The 17,689-nt window shown below is 36.5% G+C and overlaps 1 protein-coding gene across 1 annotated transcript in view; it reads right to left on the bottom strand.

Moving 5' to 3' along the window:
• Positions 1-17,689, bottom strand: part of MALRD1 (MAM and LDL receptor class A domain containing 1) — a 1,363,654-nt gene that overhangs the window by 768,955 nt on the left and 577,010 nt on the right. The window contains exon 26 of the mRNA XM_007936352.1: positions 8,676-8,964. Within this exon, the coding sequence (XP_007934543.1) occupies positions 8,676-8,964 (289 nt within the window). The remainder of the gene's footprint in view (positions 1-8,675; positions 8,965-17,689) is intronic.

Below are 17,689 nucleotides of genomic sequence, written 5' to 3'. Positions count from 1 at the left end.
AACAACAACAACAACAACAACAACAACACTATTTTAATACAATATCTGTTTATACTCCATAGGCCAAAATTTAACCATAGTCTAAACTTACAAAGTACAGTGTTTATTCTGTTTGGCTAGGTACCTATATAAATATAGGGATTTTTATAACTACAAGACAGAAGAGGAAGATGTTTGTTGATGTTCAAATAAACTGCTACCTCAACTCCAATCAAGTGAATTAAAATTAAAAAAAAAAATGTTTAAATAGAAGTACTTAATTTTTTAGTAAACCTGTAAAAAAAATCATTCAGTAATAAAGATATGTAAAGGAATCAATTTTAAATTCAAAATCCATTGGTTATATCAACAACAAAAAAGTTTTAAATTAATGTATGCCAATGTGAGCCAATATGCAGTATGATAATATGTAATGTGATTAATAATATGCAGCATGACTACTATTTTCTACTCAGAATCTATATATTTTTTTCATATAATGACTTCAAATATCTTGAAATTGATGAATGCAATAAATAATATGGGAGCTGCTGACTAAGTATTTATGAAATTACTTACTGTGTTACATCCAAAACTATTTTTAAATATTCTGAAAATATTGGCTAGCATGTCCTGAAAAATTCACTATTCAGAGTAGAACAGTTTATGTGATTTTTGATTTAGAATAGCTCAGACTAGAGGAAGGAAGATGATTTGTAAAAAATATTGCTATTGGCATAGACAAATGTGGAACATGAGGAAGAGATGGGCTGGGAAGTCATTTATCTGTTACATTTGAGACAAACATGCTAAAAAAGGAGAAGGATTACAGAAAAATCTCTTAATTTAAAAGAAGTAGTATAGACTATTGAGTTAGGCTATGAATTGTTATATTCATGAAAAGAAACAGATACTTTTTCAAAAGGCCTAGGCAGAAAAAAGAAATAGAACCTTTCATATTCAAAGAGCCATTCACATCTCAAGTGTCACACGTCCAAGTGCTGGCTAAAGCTATCCACCATTCCATCACATTGAAAACAGAAGCAACTTCAGTGAAACATTTCCAGGGCTTTTCCACTAGTTTTTCATTTATCTCTTAAAAGCTAGCCCTCCTTTGCAAAAAAAAAAAAAAAAAAAGCTTTATTCTTTTATCTTCTCCTTCGTTGCAATTTTTTTCACTTGTTTTGCTCTCCTCTTCACAACTTTATTTAATACTTTCTCAATATCTAGCTTGAATCACTGTTTAACACCAGACAAAAATGTGCCTATATATATGACAATGAAGACACATATTCAGGACAAATGCACAATAAAATAATGCCTGCTATTGAATGCAATGCTGTGGTGCTTCTTCTAGCCACAAAAATATCTGGGATAAACAGCTTCTGTATTGCCATTCCATGAAATTTTCAAAGCGGCACTGTCTAGCTATTTATATTTTTCCTATGAATGTGGTGCTAAATATATTCTAGTGAGTTTGGGTGATGTAAATATATATTTTTCCAATATAAATATTAGCCAAGAAAACATGGTAAAGAGAAATATACACAGTTGATGATGTCTGGTTATTAAAAACCAAGAGGTGCTCTATTAAGAAAACATTAACTAGGAAAATATTTTGTGGAATGTGTTTATTCATTTAAAAATGAACTTCTAGCATATTATCCACCCAGATATTGCTCAACCAAGTTATCATGTTTTGTGAATCCCAGTATTATGTTACAAGGATCTCAAGATTTAGAACATTAAGCCACTTTAATCTCTTTGTCTCCTCTTTCATTAGTCACTGCTATGACTAATGAATTCCCCATTTGCATCCTTATTGTGACTCTTCTCCATTTCTTATTATTAATCATAAGTTAAAATATCAGATTGTTGTTGTTGTTGTTATGTGCCATCAAGTCAGCCCCGACTCATAGTGACCCCTCCTTGGGTTTCCGAGGCAGTATCACTACGGAAGTAGGATTGCCCAACCTTCCTTCCGAGGAGTGGCTGGTGGGTTTGAACCGCCAGCCGTCTGGTTAGCAGGCAAGTGTCTTAGCCACTATGCTACCAGAGCTCGACCAGATATTTTGAGGTTTTGGGAGAACAATTTCTTTGGCAAGAACAGGAGCAGCAGAGGTTGTCTGAACCCTTTCATTGAGTAACAGATGGAACATGAGCAAAGAAAAACATCAAGTGTACAGTATGCTTCTAAAACATTTTAACCTATGTACCATTTAAGCTCCTACTCTCACCAGAGAAAAGAGAAGGGACAGAAACAAAAGAAAGTAGCACTTACAGATGACTAACCACATACCAGGCACTGTTCAAGATGTGCTACATATTATTATCGCAATTACTTTTTCAAATCACTCAGAGGCAGACTTCTAGAATCTCACTTTTAGAAATGAATAAAACAACAATTAGAGACACATCCCAGGTAATGATCAGAGCCAAGTTCCAAGTTCAGGTCTTGAAACCTTAGGACCCATGAACTAAGCACCCACTAAACATTTTGTCCACTAAATTATACAGCCAAGAACAATCAGTCAGACTTTCCTAACTCAGGATTTTAACTACTGCCAAATATTGCAGAGAAATGAGCATCCTCAAAGAGGAGCTAATCCACTGAGCCCTTATTGCCTTACTTTTTTTTTAGGCAAATGTTGATTTTTGTGTTATAAACCAAAACAGATTGATTGTGTAATTCCTATTTGAAATCAGCTATGGGGATTAAATAAAAAAAAAAAAAAAAGAAAAAGAAAAGAGGCTTGATCTTGTCTTCATTATACTTGTTGTCGTGTTGTTCTAATGTGCCATCGACCAACCCCTCCTTGGGTTTCCAGGCAGTATCACTACGGAAGTAGATTGTCCAACCTTCCTTCCAAGGAGCAGCTGGTGGGTTTGAACTGCCAGCCTTCTGGTTAGCACTCAAGTGCCTTAGGCACTATGCTACCAGAGCTCCCTCATTATACTTAGAGTTTATTAATTGTTGTTGTTGTTACTTGCCATCGAGTTGGACCCAACTCATAGTAACCCCTCCTTGGGTTTCCGAGGTGGTATCACTATGGAAGTAGATTGCTCAACACTCTTTCCAAGGAGTGGCTGGTGGGTTTGAACTGCCAGCCTTCTGGTTAGCAGTCAAGTGCCTCAGGAACTAAGCTACCAGAGTTCATTAATAATTACCAATAATGCAGAAAACAAGATAGTGGCTTAATTTACATATGGACATTTAGACAAGGAGTCTTGGTTGTCTTTTCTTATTAAAATTCATTAAAAAATTATTTTTATCCTTCATCATGTAGCAATTAGCAAAATTGCCATCAAAATAAGCTCTTAAATATTACTTCTAGGGACTCAATAATAATTTAATATTACTTTTGCTAATAAAGCCCTGAGTCTATTTTGACTAATTAAAATCACTGATTCCAGATTCAGTTCAATTGCATCTTCCTAAATATTTATGTTTTGACTCCTCTTTTTTTTTTCTGCTTTAACCTATACTTGATGGAGTTGTAAGCCTATGCACATGAATATACATGAAAAGTCTGCATGAACTATAATCATTTCCAAAAGTTTAATGGATGCTGACACTGCTTGTGGAATGTTATTCCACTTAACCTTGTTCAATCTATGAAAGGTCCAAGATGATTAAGTGTTTTAGCAGTAATGAGAAATTAAGAATCATTAAGCATTTCAAAGGTATACAAACACATATACACACACATATGTGCAGACATGCACACAGTTCTTGAGACACCACATAGATTTAACTATAGATGTTTTTAATAAATAATAAGATTGAATTATTATAATACAATGTAAAATAATTATATAGTTGTGATCTCTGCAAGAAAATATTTTTGCCAAAATAGACTGTAGAATATGTTCTTAATAAATGCAAATAACAGAGGCTTACTCTTAAATGTCTACACCACTGGAAGAATATTGCTAAAGATATCCTAAACATAGGCTTATGAAAAATGAGATTTTTTTTTTTTATATAATAAATGCCTACAATATGACAGAGTTTGTTGTTGTTGTTATTTGCCATCAAGTCGGACCTGATTCATAGCGACCCCTCCTTGGGTTTCTGAGGCAGCATCACTACGGAAGTAGATTGCCCCATCTTCCTTCCAAGGAGTGGCTGGTGGGTTTGAACTTCCAGCCTTCTGGTTAGCAGTCAAGTGCCTTAGGCACTACGCTACCAGAGCTCCTATGACAGAGTTTAAACTTCACTAATTATGTGGGCAATTATCTCATTTAATTCTGAAGAGCCTAAGAAACTAGGAAGTAGATAATATTTTCTCTATTTGATCAATGAAGAAACTGAGTCTCGGATAAATTATACACCACATAGCTAGTCAGAGAGGAGTACCCAACCCATGAGAACATAGTGCCAGTGCGTTCATATTGGGTTAGGGAATAATTTTTGTACTTTTTTAAATAAAAATGCAACTGCAATCATTGGGAATTCACAAATTTCAACCCTTCCAATGGAAGCCCCCTGAAAAAGACAGACCCACAGCGTGTCCTAGAATATTTACTTCATCCACTGTACTGTCCACTAGCCACCACTTAATTAAGCACTTGAAACACAGTTAATCCAAAGTGAGATGTGCTTTGAGTTTAAAAGACAGTATGAAAAAAAAAATGTAAAATTTAACATTGCATATAAGGCATACATCTGCAACCCACATTATGTTTCTATGTTGATTATATATCCATAATGCCCCTTCACTGTCTCGCACTAATTTTCATGAAGATCAAAGGAATCAGTATAGTTTCTTATTTATTAAGGATTTGTTGTTGTTGTTGTTGTGTGCCGTCGAGTTGGACTCGACTCATAGAGACCCCTCCTTGGGTTTCCGAGGCATTATCACTACGGAAGTAGATTGCCCCATCTTCCTTCCGAGGAGTGGCTGGTCGGTTTGAACCGCCAGCCTTCTGGTTAGCAGTCCAGTGCCTTAGGCACTATGCTACCAGGATACTCGTACCAAAAATTAAATTTTAAAACTCCATCCTTTAATATGAACCCATAATGAAGTCATAGTTTTTTCAGAATCATTTAATAGTTCAAGTCTATAAACATTTTTTTGTTGTTGTTGTGTGCCATCTAGTTGATTCCATCTCATAGGGATACTATATGGCAGAGTAAAATTACTCCATAGTGGTTCCCAGGCTGTAATTTTTTGGAAAAGGGCCCCCAGGTCTTTTATCTCATGGAGCTGCTGTTTGGGTTCAAACTGCTAATCACTGGGTTAGTAGCCAAGCACTTAACTGTTATGCCACCCAGGGCTCCTTAAATTAAGTTTAGCATTTCACTTTTACCAAGGACTATGTGTATATTTAATACCAGAGACTCATTTAAAGGTACTTGTTTTGTTTACTTTGTGCTACTGTAACAGAAAATACCACAAATGGGAGGACAACGTTAACAAACTGGAATTTATTCTCTTACAGTTTGGAAGGCTAGAAGTCTGAGTTCAAAGTGCCAGGCTCTAGGGGCCCCTTGACCTTGGCCTTCAGTTCTGTCTCTTGCTCTAATGCTTCTTCACTCAGGCAGCTACTATTTGCTGAGGCTGATAAACCCAAGGTCAACAAGTAAAAGGGTGCAATCCCAATATTACCAATCAACATAGCAGGCCACCGATGCAAGTTCATTAACAATTCCAAGACTGTCAGACAACAAGGTAGACTGGTGAACGACAACTAGGCCACATGTAGGGTCCAAGTGTACCAAAAAGCTGCAGACCTTTCTCAACACTTCTCCATATATACAGGAAACAGACCACATCCCTAAGGCAGCTACTCAGCTCCTCCAGTAGACTCCACTACAGAGCTGATTACCAATCTCACCATGGGGAATAACTAACTACATTCAGCTGCCCAGCCACTCAAAACCAGGCCCAGCCAAGGTGACGCGTAACCTTAACTACCACAGTACTTCAAATAGTTTATGACGTTGTTATTGTTATTTGCCATCGAGTCAGCCCCGACTCATAGCGACCCCTCCTTGGGTTTCTGAGGCAGTATCACTACGGAAGTAGGATTGCCCAACCTTCCTTCCGAGGAGTGGCTGGTGGGTTTGAACCGCCAGCCATCTGGTTAGCAGGCAAGTGCCTTAGGCACTATGCTACCAGAGCTCCTTCAAATAGTTTATAGGGGAGTGAATTCCATATGTATTCATTCGCCATCTGATGCCTTTGAATGTAAGCATCACAACTAAAATAGCTATGTAAATATTAAAGTATTTCACTTTAATTTTCAGAATACTGTTAACATAAATAAAGGCAATATTTTTCCTCTATTGGAATTTTTCTATTTCAGTCATTCCTTTCAAGTTGCAATATTTTGTAGAAATTAATACTGATCTCTTTTGTTCTTTTTATATTAATTCTTCCTTTTCTTATTTATTTTCTAAGGCCATTCAATATACTTTCAATGTCATTTCATTTTGTGAAAAAAAAAGATAACATACAACTCAATCCAGTTGAGTTCCATGTTTCTTTTGAAATATTATTGCACAATACTGTTTTAGGTGCCTGCATCAGCCAATTTCCCATGCATGGCCCATTAAGCAGTCTGTGAGGCACTATCCTTACACTCTCCAATGATATGCGGTCTGCTCACAGTGCTCACCTTACTACGTTCATTATGTGATCCAACCTTTGCTCACACATAGTCTCTTTTGCCCGACAAACTGAAGGGATATTTGTCTCCCATGAATTCCAGTGGCAAGTGTGATGACAAACTCCCAATCATCCTACAAATGAGTCTCAAGGGAGGTCCTCTCAAATGGATGCTGTCTTCATCTTCTCTGCATACCAATAAAGTTTTGTATGTTTCGCCTAGCATCTCATTTATACTACTCAATCTACTTCTGTAGGGATACAGCCTCGGAAACTCAAGGGGGGTCGCTATGAATCGGAATCGACTCGATAGCAGTGAGCTTTAATATCCAACATCAAAGTCATTTGGGGCATTTTTCTTATCCCCCTTAACATACTGAATGATGCTTGAAGGTAGATATTCTTAGTTTCTATTCACCAAAATTTATAATTGTATATTTCAAATATCATAAGGGAGCTCTGGTGGCCTAGTGCCTAAGGCATTTGATTGCTAACCAGAAGGCTGGCGGTTCAAACACACCAGCCACTCCTCAGAAGGAAGGTTGGGCAATCTATTTCCGTAGTGATACTGCCTCGGAAACCCAAGCAGGGGTTGCTATGAGTTGGATCTGACTCGGTGGATATTTCAAATATCATAGGGCTATGTTAAAGGCTCCTGCATTATTACCATGTGCTCTTAGTTTGTTAATTAATGTATAATTGGTGCCACTTTGTGTATCATTTTTAATTTTCCTTATGAAGGTTTTAAAAATATGACTTTATTCAGGATTTCACAGGTTTAAAGTGTCAATCTTCACAATAAGATTGGTTTGCTGATATTAAGAACTCAATTTTATTTCTCTTGCATCCTACTTAGTGTGTGTTCAATAAATGTTAAGGTAGTTCAACATAAAATTTTGGTCTTCTCACTAAATGAACGCTGTAAGATAATTTTTATTATGATTAAAAATTAATGTTAATAGTTGTACTGCAAAAGGCCTAGTATATAGCTCCGACCTAAACTTTCTACACAGAATGGAAGACACAGATTTTTTTCAGGAAAGAAGATTAGTCTCAAGTATCTTAAAAACATTTGAATTGAATCTTTGCAACATATTTTTGAAACGTTTGTTTTCCTCTATACTGTTCATTTAGTGTTAGAAAGATGTCCATCAAAGAGATTGTTTAATTAAATGTCAACTGGGAAACATTTATCCAGAAATTTCCTCTTAGAAAAATTAAAACTCTCATCTTGAGATGAATGGGAAAGTCAAAGTTAGAATGGTCATGTTCCCCATTCCACTCGCTATATTAAAAGCCAAAGAAAATAAATCATTCTTAATACAGTACATTTCTTCTCTTTAGACAGATACAGTTAGATACAAAAGAAATGTCATTTTTATTTTTCACTAATAAACTTTTGGTGTAAATATCAGTATCTGTCATATATCATTTCACAAATTTGTCTTTTTATAATTTTAATAACATATACTGTATTTGTTTTCATCTCATGCCTCCAATGTATTATAGGGATTAAAAACAGTGCATGCTTTTCCTATTTCTTACAAAATTGTCACTCTATATATTATTAAACTTCTGCCAACTCTACATTTTAATACAGTTCTTTAGACAAATTACCAAAAGATGTTTTAGGTTAAAATATATAATGCCATATTCAATCATCTAAGCTATTTCAAAATAGGAACTAAATTATTCAATTTGGAATGTGCCTGAAGCTAAAAACAATAAAGCAAATAGAATAACTCTGCTCTTGAGTTTCATATGCTTTATTAGCAAATGCATATGTGGTAAGGATCGATTTCTGAATCAGAACGCAAACAATGGCATCTTCTCTTATATTAGGGATCTGGGAGGAAGCTGATTAAACAGTGAATTCAGGCACTGTTAATACATAGAAGCTTGGGAGAAACTTTTGTAAGAGTAAAGACTTGAAAGATACTTTATGATATTAAAAAAATACTTTAATATTCTTCATGGAGGCAATTAATTACTAGGTGTTAATGTTATTTACTTGTTTTCTGTTTTGTTCTTTGTTTCTCACCTTCCATCCTGCAAGAACACAAAACAAACACAAAAATGTACCTGTTGGAAGAGGCACTGCTGGTTCTTCTTTAATGGAGTGGGATGATAGACAACTCCTTGTGAGCACAATGTCATCAAGTGAAATATCACCACGGTGACCTTTCCCAACTCTGCCTTCAAATTTGAGTTGAAAGTCTTCATCACCAAACAGTGATAGTTCTTTCCTCTGCCAGAAATTGCCTTGTTCTCCAGTGAGATTAAGTAAAACCTTCATTTGGTTTGAAACTGATACTTGGGTCAAGGTGAGTGCCCCAATACCATTTCCGTACATGTGATAGTGGAAAATTATCTGGAACCAAGAACAGAAATGTTATATGTGATTAGTCAGTCTGATTCCATTTTATTTTCAATTATATGATATTTCCATTTTCTCATTAAAATATTCCAGAAGGAAAAACTAGATCTGTATATTCTATTGCCCCATGAGTACCCTAACAATAAGTGAAGATAGGCCATCATTGAATAACATTGCATATATGGGAGATAGTATAGTAAAGATCAAGTGACACTTTAGCAGAAAAAAACTGAGCATGGTTTACTTTCTGTGACTTCTAAAAGGGGGATTCTTACACAGACTCTTAGAGTGTACTATCAAAGAAATAAAATACATACCACCTCATTTATCAAATATAATTTTCCAACATTTTGCATTTATGGCAATAGTAAAAGTCTGCTGACTATTCTGTGTATTAATTATGTACATGTACCAGTAACAAATTCTAAGGTGTCAGATGAGGATAATGCTGGCTGTGATGATTAAGGATGTGTGTCAACTTGACTGGGACGTGATTCTCAGTAGTTTGGAAATTATGTACTCATATAATGTGGCAGTTATGTACTGATGTAATCTGACAGTTATACAATAATGTAGTTCTCTCCCATTTTGTGGTCTGATGTGTTCATTCTTCATTTTCCCATGATGCCAGTTTTCGCATACTGACCTAGTCTTTGAAATCTAACTCTGTCAATAAGTGAGGAGAGGATGTATCATCAAATAATGATAACTTACATAAAAAGATTTCATGATTATGAAATAGTAAGGACTAAAGAACATCATTTGCAATCTCATGAAACTAAAATAATTTTCTTTCAAATAGTAGTGTATTCTCTTGCTTATTCCACTATACCCTTGCACTTAAAACTCATTTTCAGTTCTCCAAGATCCTCAGACTCCACTATCCAGCAAAACCATCAGAACAGCCATTACCCAAATTTTACTTGAAATGCTATAAACAGGCTTTAGAAGAACAGCCTTGATAGTTTTTCCCTGAGTAAAAGTTAATAAAAGTATTTTTAGAAATTTGCATTTCAGTGTTTCAAGGATAGAGTTTATCATATTTTTAATGATTGTTATACAATGGGGTAAAGTCAGAAAAAACTGCAGCAAAAAGAATAGGACAGGTTAGGAACAGTAGGAATTCAGAACCTTTTACAAAGCTTCTGTCTTGTAATTTGGGTGAGTGAAAGAAAACATGAATGGTGGGTTATGTTCTCATAGGAAAAACACATTTTGAAACACTAGCAATCAAGAAAAAGCTGGGGGCTGGGGCCCAGGACAGAGTGAAGCCAGGTTAGGCTGGGGACCAAGGTCACACCCCCAAGTGGCAGGAAAGAGGCAGAGATCCATGTAAGGGGAAGGTGGAGAGGTTTTGAACAGCTAAAGGAGGTAAACTTGTCTGTCAGTTTGGCCTACTGTGGTGGCTTGTTGCTGTGAGTCTTAAGGCTTAAGTCTTAAGACACTTAAGGGTGTGCCACCAGTGTCTCAAACCCAGCAGAGTTACAGATGGTACACAGGTTTCAGCAGCTTACAGACTGATACAGACTAGGAAGAAGGAGGAGGTCATCCACTTCTCAAGAACTGGCCAGGGAAAACCTTATGAATATCAGAGAAACAATGATACATTACTATGCAACTTTATGAATAGCCTGGAAACACTATACGATACAGTACAGGAGGATAAGTCACTTAGGTCGGAAGACTCTCAAAATAGGACTTGGAAAGAGCTGCATCATCAGAGTAGAACCAGCCTTACTGATATAGATAAGGTAAAGCTTTGGAGACCTCCATTCGCTAACGTGGCACGTTGAGGAGAAACAGCTGCAAACATCCATTAATCATACAAACACTGAATGTACAAAGTATGAATCTAGGAAAACTGAAAGTTATCAAAGATGAAATGGAACACATAAAGTTTGATATCTTAGTGAGCTGAAATGGAGTAGATTTGGCCATTGTGAATCAGACAACCATGTGGTCTACTATGCTGGCAATGACAATTTGAAGAGGAATGACATGGCATTCATCATCACAAAGGATGTTTCAAGATCTGTCCTGAAGTATAATGCTGTCAGTGATAGGATAATATTCATACACCTACAAGGAAGACCAGTTAATATGACTATAATTCAAATATATGCACCAACTGCCAAAGCCAAAGATGAGGAAATAAGATTTTTATCAGCTTCTGCAGTCTGAAACTGACAGAACATGTGATCATGATGTGTTAATTATCACTGGTGACTGGAATATAAAAGGTGGAAACAAAGAATCACTGGTAGTTGAAAAATTTGGTCTTGGTGACAGAAATGATACTGGAAATGGAAATCACATGATAGAATTTTGCAAAAGCAGTGACCTATTCATTGCAAATACCTTTTTCAACAATACGAATGGCCGCTATACACATGGACTTCACCAGACAGAATACACAGGAATCAGACTGAGTACATCTGTAGTAAGAGGTGAGGGAAAAGCTCAATATCTTTAGCCAAAACCAGGCCAGAAGGTGATTGTGTAACAGACCATCAAGTGCTCATACATAAGTTCCAGTTGAAGTTGAAGGCAGTTAAAACAAGTCCACGAGAGCCAAAATATGATCTTGAATATATCCCTCCTGAATTTACAGACCATCTAAAGAATAGATTTGATGCACTGAACACCAATGACCAAACACCAGAAGAATTGGGGGAGAACATGAAGAACATCATCCATGAAGAAAGCAAGAGAACAAAATGAATGTCAGAAGAGACTCTGAAACTTGGCCTTGAGCGAAGAGTAGCTAAAGCAAATGGAAGAAATAATGAGATAAAAGAGCCTGAACAGAAGATTTTAAAGAGTAGATAGAGCAGACAAAGCCAATTACGATAATGAAATGTGCAAAGACATGGAGTTAGAAAACCAAAGGGAAAACACGCTAGGCATTTCTCAAGCTGAAAGAACTGAGGAAAAAATTCAAGACTCGAGCTGCACTATTGAAAGATTCTATGGGCAAAGTATTGAATGATGCATGAAACATCAAAAGAACATGGAAGGAATACACAGAGTCACTGTACCAAAAAGAATTGGTAGATCTTCATCCATTTCAAGAGGTGCCATATGATCAAGAACCAATGGTACTGAAGGAAGAAGTTGAAGCTGCACTGAAGGAATTGGTGAGGAACAAAACTCCATGTATTGACGGAATACTCACTGAGATGTTTCGGTTTTGTCAAAAGATTTGGAAAATAGCTACCTGGTCAAATGACTGAAAGAGATCCATATTTGTACCCATTCCAAAGAAAGATGATCCTACAGAATGTGGAAATTATAAAACAATACCATACACAAGTAAGATAATTGAAAAATGGTTCCAGCAGTATATTGACAGAGAACTTCCAGTGGTGCAAGCTGGATTCAGAAGAGGACGTGGAACAAGGGATATATATTATAGCTGTTGTCAGATGGACCTTGGCTCAAAGCAAAGAATACCAGAAAGATGTTTACTTTTGTTTTATTGACTATGGAAAGGCTTTTGATTGTGCAGATCATAATAAATTGTGGATGACATTGAGAAGAATAGGAATTCCAGAACACTTGATTGTGCTCATGAGAAACCTGTACATTGTCCAGGAGGCTGTTGTTCGAACAGAACAAGGGGACACTTCATTGTTTAAAATCAAGAAGGGAGTGTGTAAGGGTTGTATCCTTTCCCCATACTTATTCAATCTGTATGCTGAGCAAGTAATCTGGACTATCAGAAGCTAAACTATGTGAAAAAGAATGTGGCCTTAAGATTGGAGGAAGAATCATTAACAACCTGCAAGACACTGACAACACAACTTTGCTTGCTAAAAGTAAAGCTGGCTTGAGGCACTTATTGATGAAGATTGAAGAATACAGTCTGCAGTATGGATTACATCTCAATATAAAGAAAACAAAAATCTTCACAACTGGACCTATAAGCAGCATCATGATAAATGGAGAAAAGATTGAAGTTGTCAAGGAATTCACATTGCTTAGTTCTACAATTGACACCAATGGAAGCAGCAGTCAGGACATTAGATGACATACAGCACTGGGGAAGCTGGCTGCAAGGGACCTCTCTCAAGTGCTGAGGAGCGAGGATATCTCCTTAAGGACTAATGTGCATCTGACACAAGCCATGATATTTTCAACTGCCTTGTATGCATGTGAGAGCTGGACAATGAATAAGGAAGACCAAAGAAGAATTATGCTTTTAAGTTGTGGTGCGGGAGAAGAATGCTTAAAGTACCATGGACTGCTAAAAGAACTAACAGATCTGTCCTGGAGGAAGTGCAGCCAGAATGCTCCTTGGAAGTGAGAATGGACAGACTACATCTCACTTGCTTTGGTCATGTTGTCAGAAGGGACCATTCCCTGGAGAAGGATGTCATGTTTGGTAAGGTGGAGGGTCAAAGAAAGAGGGGAAGGCCCTCAACAAGATAGATTGACACAGTGGCTGTGACGATGGGCTCAAGTATAGCTAGGATCATGAAGCTGGAGCAGGACCAGATGGTGTTTCGTGCTGCTGTGCATAGGTTCACTATGAGTCAGACATGATTTGACGGCAGCTAACAACAACAACAACAGGAATCATGTATAATATGCTCTGTTTTTGTTGTTGTTATGTGCCATTCAGTTTGACCCAACTCATAGTGACCCCTCCTTGGGTTTCTGAGGCAGTATCACTATGGAAATAGATTGCCCAACCTTTGGAGGAGTGGCTAGTGGGTTTGAACCACCATCCTTCTGGTTAGCAGTCAAGTGCCTTAGGCACTACCCTACCAGAGCTCCAGAATGGTAAAAATATCTGTAAGGCTAAAAAATGCCTTTAAATATATGCAAAACTGATATAAAAGAGCAACAACTAAGAATAGATGAGTTATATAAAGTGATCCTATTCAAATTTCCTAGCTCAGTGGAATTATTCAACTACTATTCAAAGATCCTTAAATGTTTCTTCTTCTGAAAAAACCTTCCAAAATGACACCTATTACCATTGTGGATTGTCCAGCAACTGCTGATGAACTTGGGTGGCATGACTCCTTAGTATGAGAAACAAAAGGTCTTCAAACAGCCTTTTCATTAGCATCAACCGGTACCAGACAAAATGGCTGCTAAGCACATGGCACAGTACCGCGTGGATGCCTTATAGCTCAAATATGGTCTACAAAGTATCTCCTTTGTGCTTGCTTTTTATTTGTTCATCAAATATGAGATATGTAGTTTATGTTACAGTGAATACTTCGTTGTCTTCTAAAGGCCATTTTAGGAGCTCTGGTGGCATAGTGCCTAAGGCACTTGACTGCTAAACAGAAGGCTGGTGGTTCAAACCCACCAGCCACTTCTCAGAAGGAAGTGTGGGCAATCTACTTCCATAGTAATACCACCTTGGAAACCCAAGGAAGGGTGGTTATGAGTAGGGTCTGACTCGATGGCATATAACAACAATAAAGGCCATTTTATTAACGATGTCATCAGTTTAACATGTAGAGAGACATACAAACAACCTCTTTTCTATGGAGATCACTGGATGACAACATAACCTAATTCTACGGCAACATGAGTGACTAAAATTCTGCTAAGAATTGGATTCTTCTAAAGAGGTATTTTCACTGGAAATGTCAGGACTTCTCAGATATTTGAAGTCTTCTTTCATCAAATTCTGTCTGTAACCCTGGACAACCCATCCCCAAAAGAAAACAACTCAATTTGATTTTCTCTGCTTAAAGGTATACCACAAGGTCAAGTGATAGAAATGATTTTCATGAAATTTGGGAGGTCACTCTGCTTAGCTATAAACATTTTTTAAATGAAAGGCTCCATAATTCGCAGCATGACCTTTCTTTACTTCTTTGTATTCAATCTATATCATAAATATTTATAAATAAGCCATCCATCATTAATTTTTTGACATTTCTTCTAGACATACTTCATTATTCTCACTCAGATGTTTAAAAGAGTGGGAACTACTGCCAAAAGACCAAGAAAAATAGAGATGAAATTTTTAGTTACAATGTATGAGAAAAATCTTGAACATATGAGAGAAAGAATTTAAAGAGAAAAGTTCAGAAGTCAAATGAGAATTTTTTGTTTATGTTTAATATTTAATTTGCTTTCTATGATTAGAACTAATTTGCAATTCTCACAGTATTTATTGATGTAAAGAGACAGACATTTCGGTATAGATTCAACATAGAGAAAATCTGCTGTGCTTTGGTTTTATTTTTGAGAAAGTGTCAAGTAATCTGGAAGACAGAAAAAGCAGAAGAAAATATATTTCAATAAAATTTAATTTTTATCAAGTTTTAAATAAAGTTTAATATTCTGAATCATCAGTTTTATGTTGTTTTACTTATTAAATTCTCACTTTTGTGAATTTTTATAAAAGGAAAATTGTGGTTTTGATATTGAGTTTCTTTTTTTACAAAGAAAAGATAATATATTTTCCTACTGCACTGTAGTAAATTACCTGGTATGGCTTTTCTAGCCATAAGTTTTTGTAAATTCTGTGGTAGAATTTGCTGTGAGCTCACTGAGGAGCTCCTGATTGTAAAGTTATCCATCTGGGGTATTTCTGTTGGGGGTAACACAAAACAATGTTTTGGGAGGTTCCTGCTCTCAGGTGCTTAGAATTCGGATGTTATGATTGGTTAGTTTGGTAACTCTGCTGGGTTCAAAAGGAGGCCTCCCAGAGGTAGAAGAAGTCTCTCTCTGACTGCTGGCTGAGGAACATGTGCTGCTGAAAGAGACACACGCTCCTGAAAGAGACACGCGCTGCTGGGAAAGAGATGCAAGAGACACACATTGCTGAGTGAGACACCGAGGGACATTCACTGTTGGGAGAGAGACTGTGAGAGACTGTTAGGAGAGAGACTATGGACTGGGAGAGAGATTGAGCGTTTTTCCTGAACTTGAATTGTAGCCTGGTGCTTCCCTAATAAACCCCATAATCTGTGAGTTCTGTGTGGTCACTGCAGTGAATGATCAAACCCAGGAGAGAGGTGGTGGGTGCTTTGGGAAGAAGGGCTAGAGGGAGGCAGCATGTCTGGCCTTGCAATAATAGGCCTTGGGCTATTGATGGTGATTCTGTCTTCCTCTTGTTGGGTTAGAGGAGGTTAGAACATGTGGCCTCCCTGCCCTTTTTGCACCTACTAAATATTATCTGCTCAAGTGGACTTTTAAAAACTTTAATAAAATGGTTAAAAAACATACATAGCGGATTCATTTGTTTCAAAAGATGTTATGTGAATATGTTACATATATAAATGATCTCATTCCAAAAACGCACTTAAAAATTTTGACATAAAATAATTCAGTACCATCTATAGAGTTTGTATTGTCCTAGAGTGTAGAAAATATTGACACCAACTACGTAAACTGTTGAAAATATTAAACATCACTAATTACTTCTCAAAAGGCTTTTTAGCTTAATTTTAATGCTCAGATAACTGAGAGTAGCATTTCTAAATGGCTTCACTACCATTTTAATTGTTAGAAGATCAAAACACTTTTAAGATAACATTGAAATTTCTAGATGAAACAAGAATGTACAATAGTGGTGATCATTTTAGCCTATTAATTGCTCTATCTCCCCCCCCCCACTTTGCCGTTTTCTCTGGTGGCATAGTGCCTAAAGCATTTGACTGATAACCAGAAGGTTGGTGGTTCAAACCCAACAGCCGCTCCACAGAAGGAAGACTGGGAAATCTACTTCCACAAAAATTTACTGCCCCAGAAACCCAACAAAGGTCACTATGAGTCAGAGTCGACTTGATGGCAGTGAGTTTGGTTTGGTTTGGTTTTGCTGTTTTCTAATTCAAAATACTAGGACTAGTACTGGGCTGAATACATGCACAAAGTAGTTCCAGTCCTCCAAGTAAAAATATTAGAAACAGATTTTCTTACACCCTATTACTTGTAAAACAAATAGATTTCAGTTTCCTCCCTCTCTTACTTCATTGATTCTAACACTATTTGTTAGACAATTTGAGGAAGAAATAGCATATCTCAACTCTTCAATAGTCTTCATACAGTTCTCTCATTAGTCTAGTGCCATAAGATAAATTATCCTCAAAGATTAGTTGATGAGCTACACAGAGAAAATCATTAATAGGTATTTTGCATATTATATACAAATGTGCATATACAAATATAGAGATATAAATATATTGTAATAAATTATATGAATATGTTAAGTATAAGTAAAGTATATATATATAGGTCATAGAATGTGGTAGTTATGTCTTGCTATTCTTCATTTTCACTAATGTGACTTTCTGGATAATATTTGGGAGCACTTTCAAATATTGGGTCATCAAGTGTTGGAGGGAATGCAGCATAATAGCCACATTTCAATTCTCCATGGTTTCATGAGCCCATCTGTGATTCTGGATGCTTTGAGAGTAGATTAAGGGAAGATAAGTGTGAAGGGGAATAATCATAGGGAAGAAGAGGGAGGTGTGTGGAAATAAATTGACTCATCCATCCACTGTCTGTTATTCTGGATGAGTTCAGGAAATAAAGGTCGAGAAAACACTAAGTCACCTTTCAAGGATATTAAAGAAGAGAAGTACGCCATTTTTAGCATATTACAACAGATGGGGTTGCATATAAACTAAAAGGGATTATTAGTCAATCTGAATCAGAATCAACTTGTTGGCAACAGGTTTGTTTTTTTGTTGCTTTAGTCATTCAGTATGTATGTTAAACACCTAGTGTATGTCAGGCAGTA

This window comes from Orycteropus afer, unplaced genomic scaffold (genome assembly GCF_000298275.1).
Source record: "Orycteropus afer afer isolate SDZICR_OR568_19922 unplaced genomic scaffold, OryAfe1.0 scaffold00035, whole genome shotgun sequence".
NCBI lineage: Eukaryota > Metazoa > Chordata > Mammalia > Tubulidentata > Orycteropodidae > Orycteropus > Orycteropus afer.
This window is presented reverse-complemented; position numbering and strand designations above follow the sequence as displayed.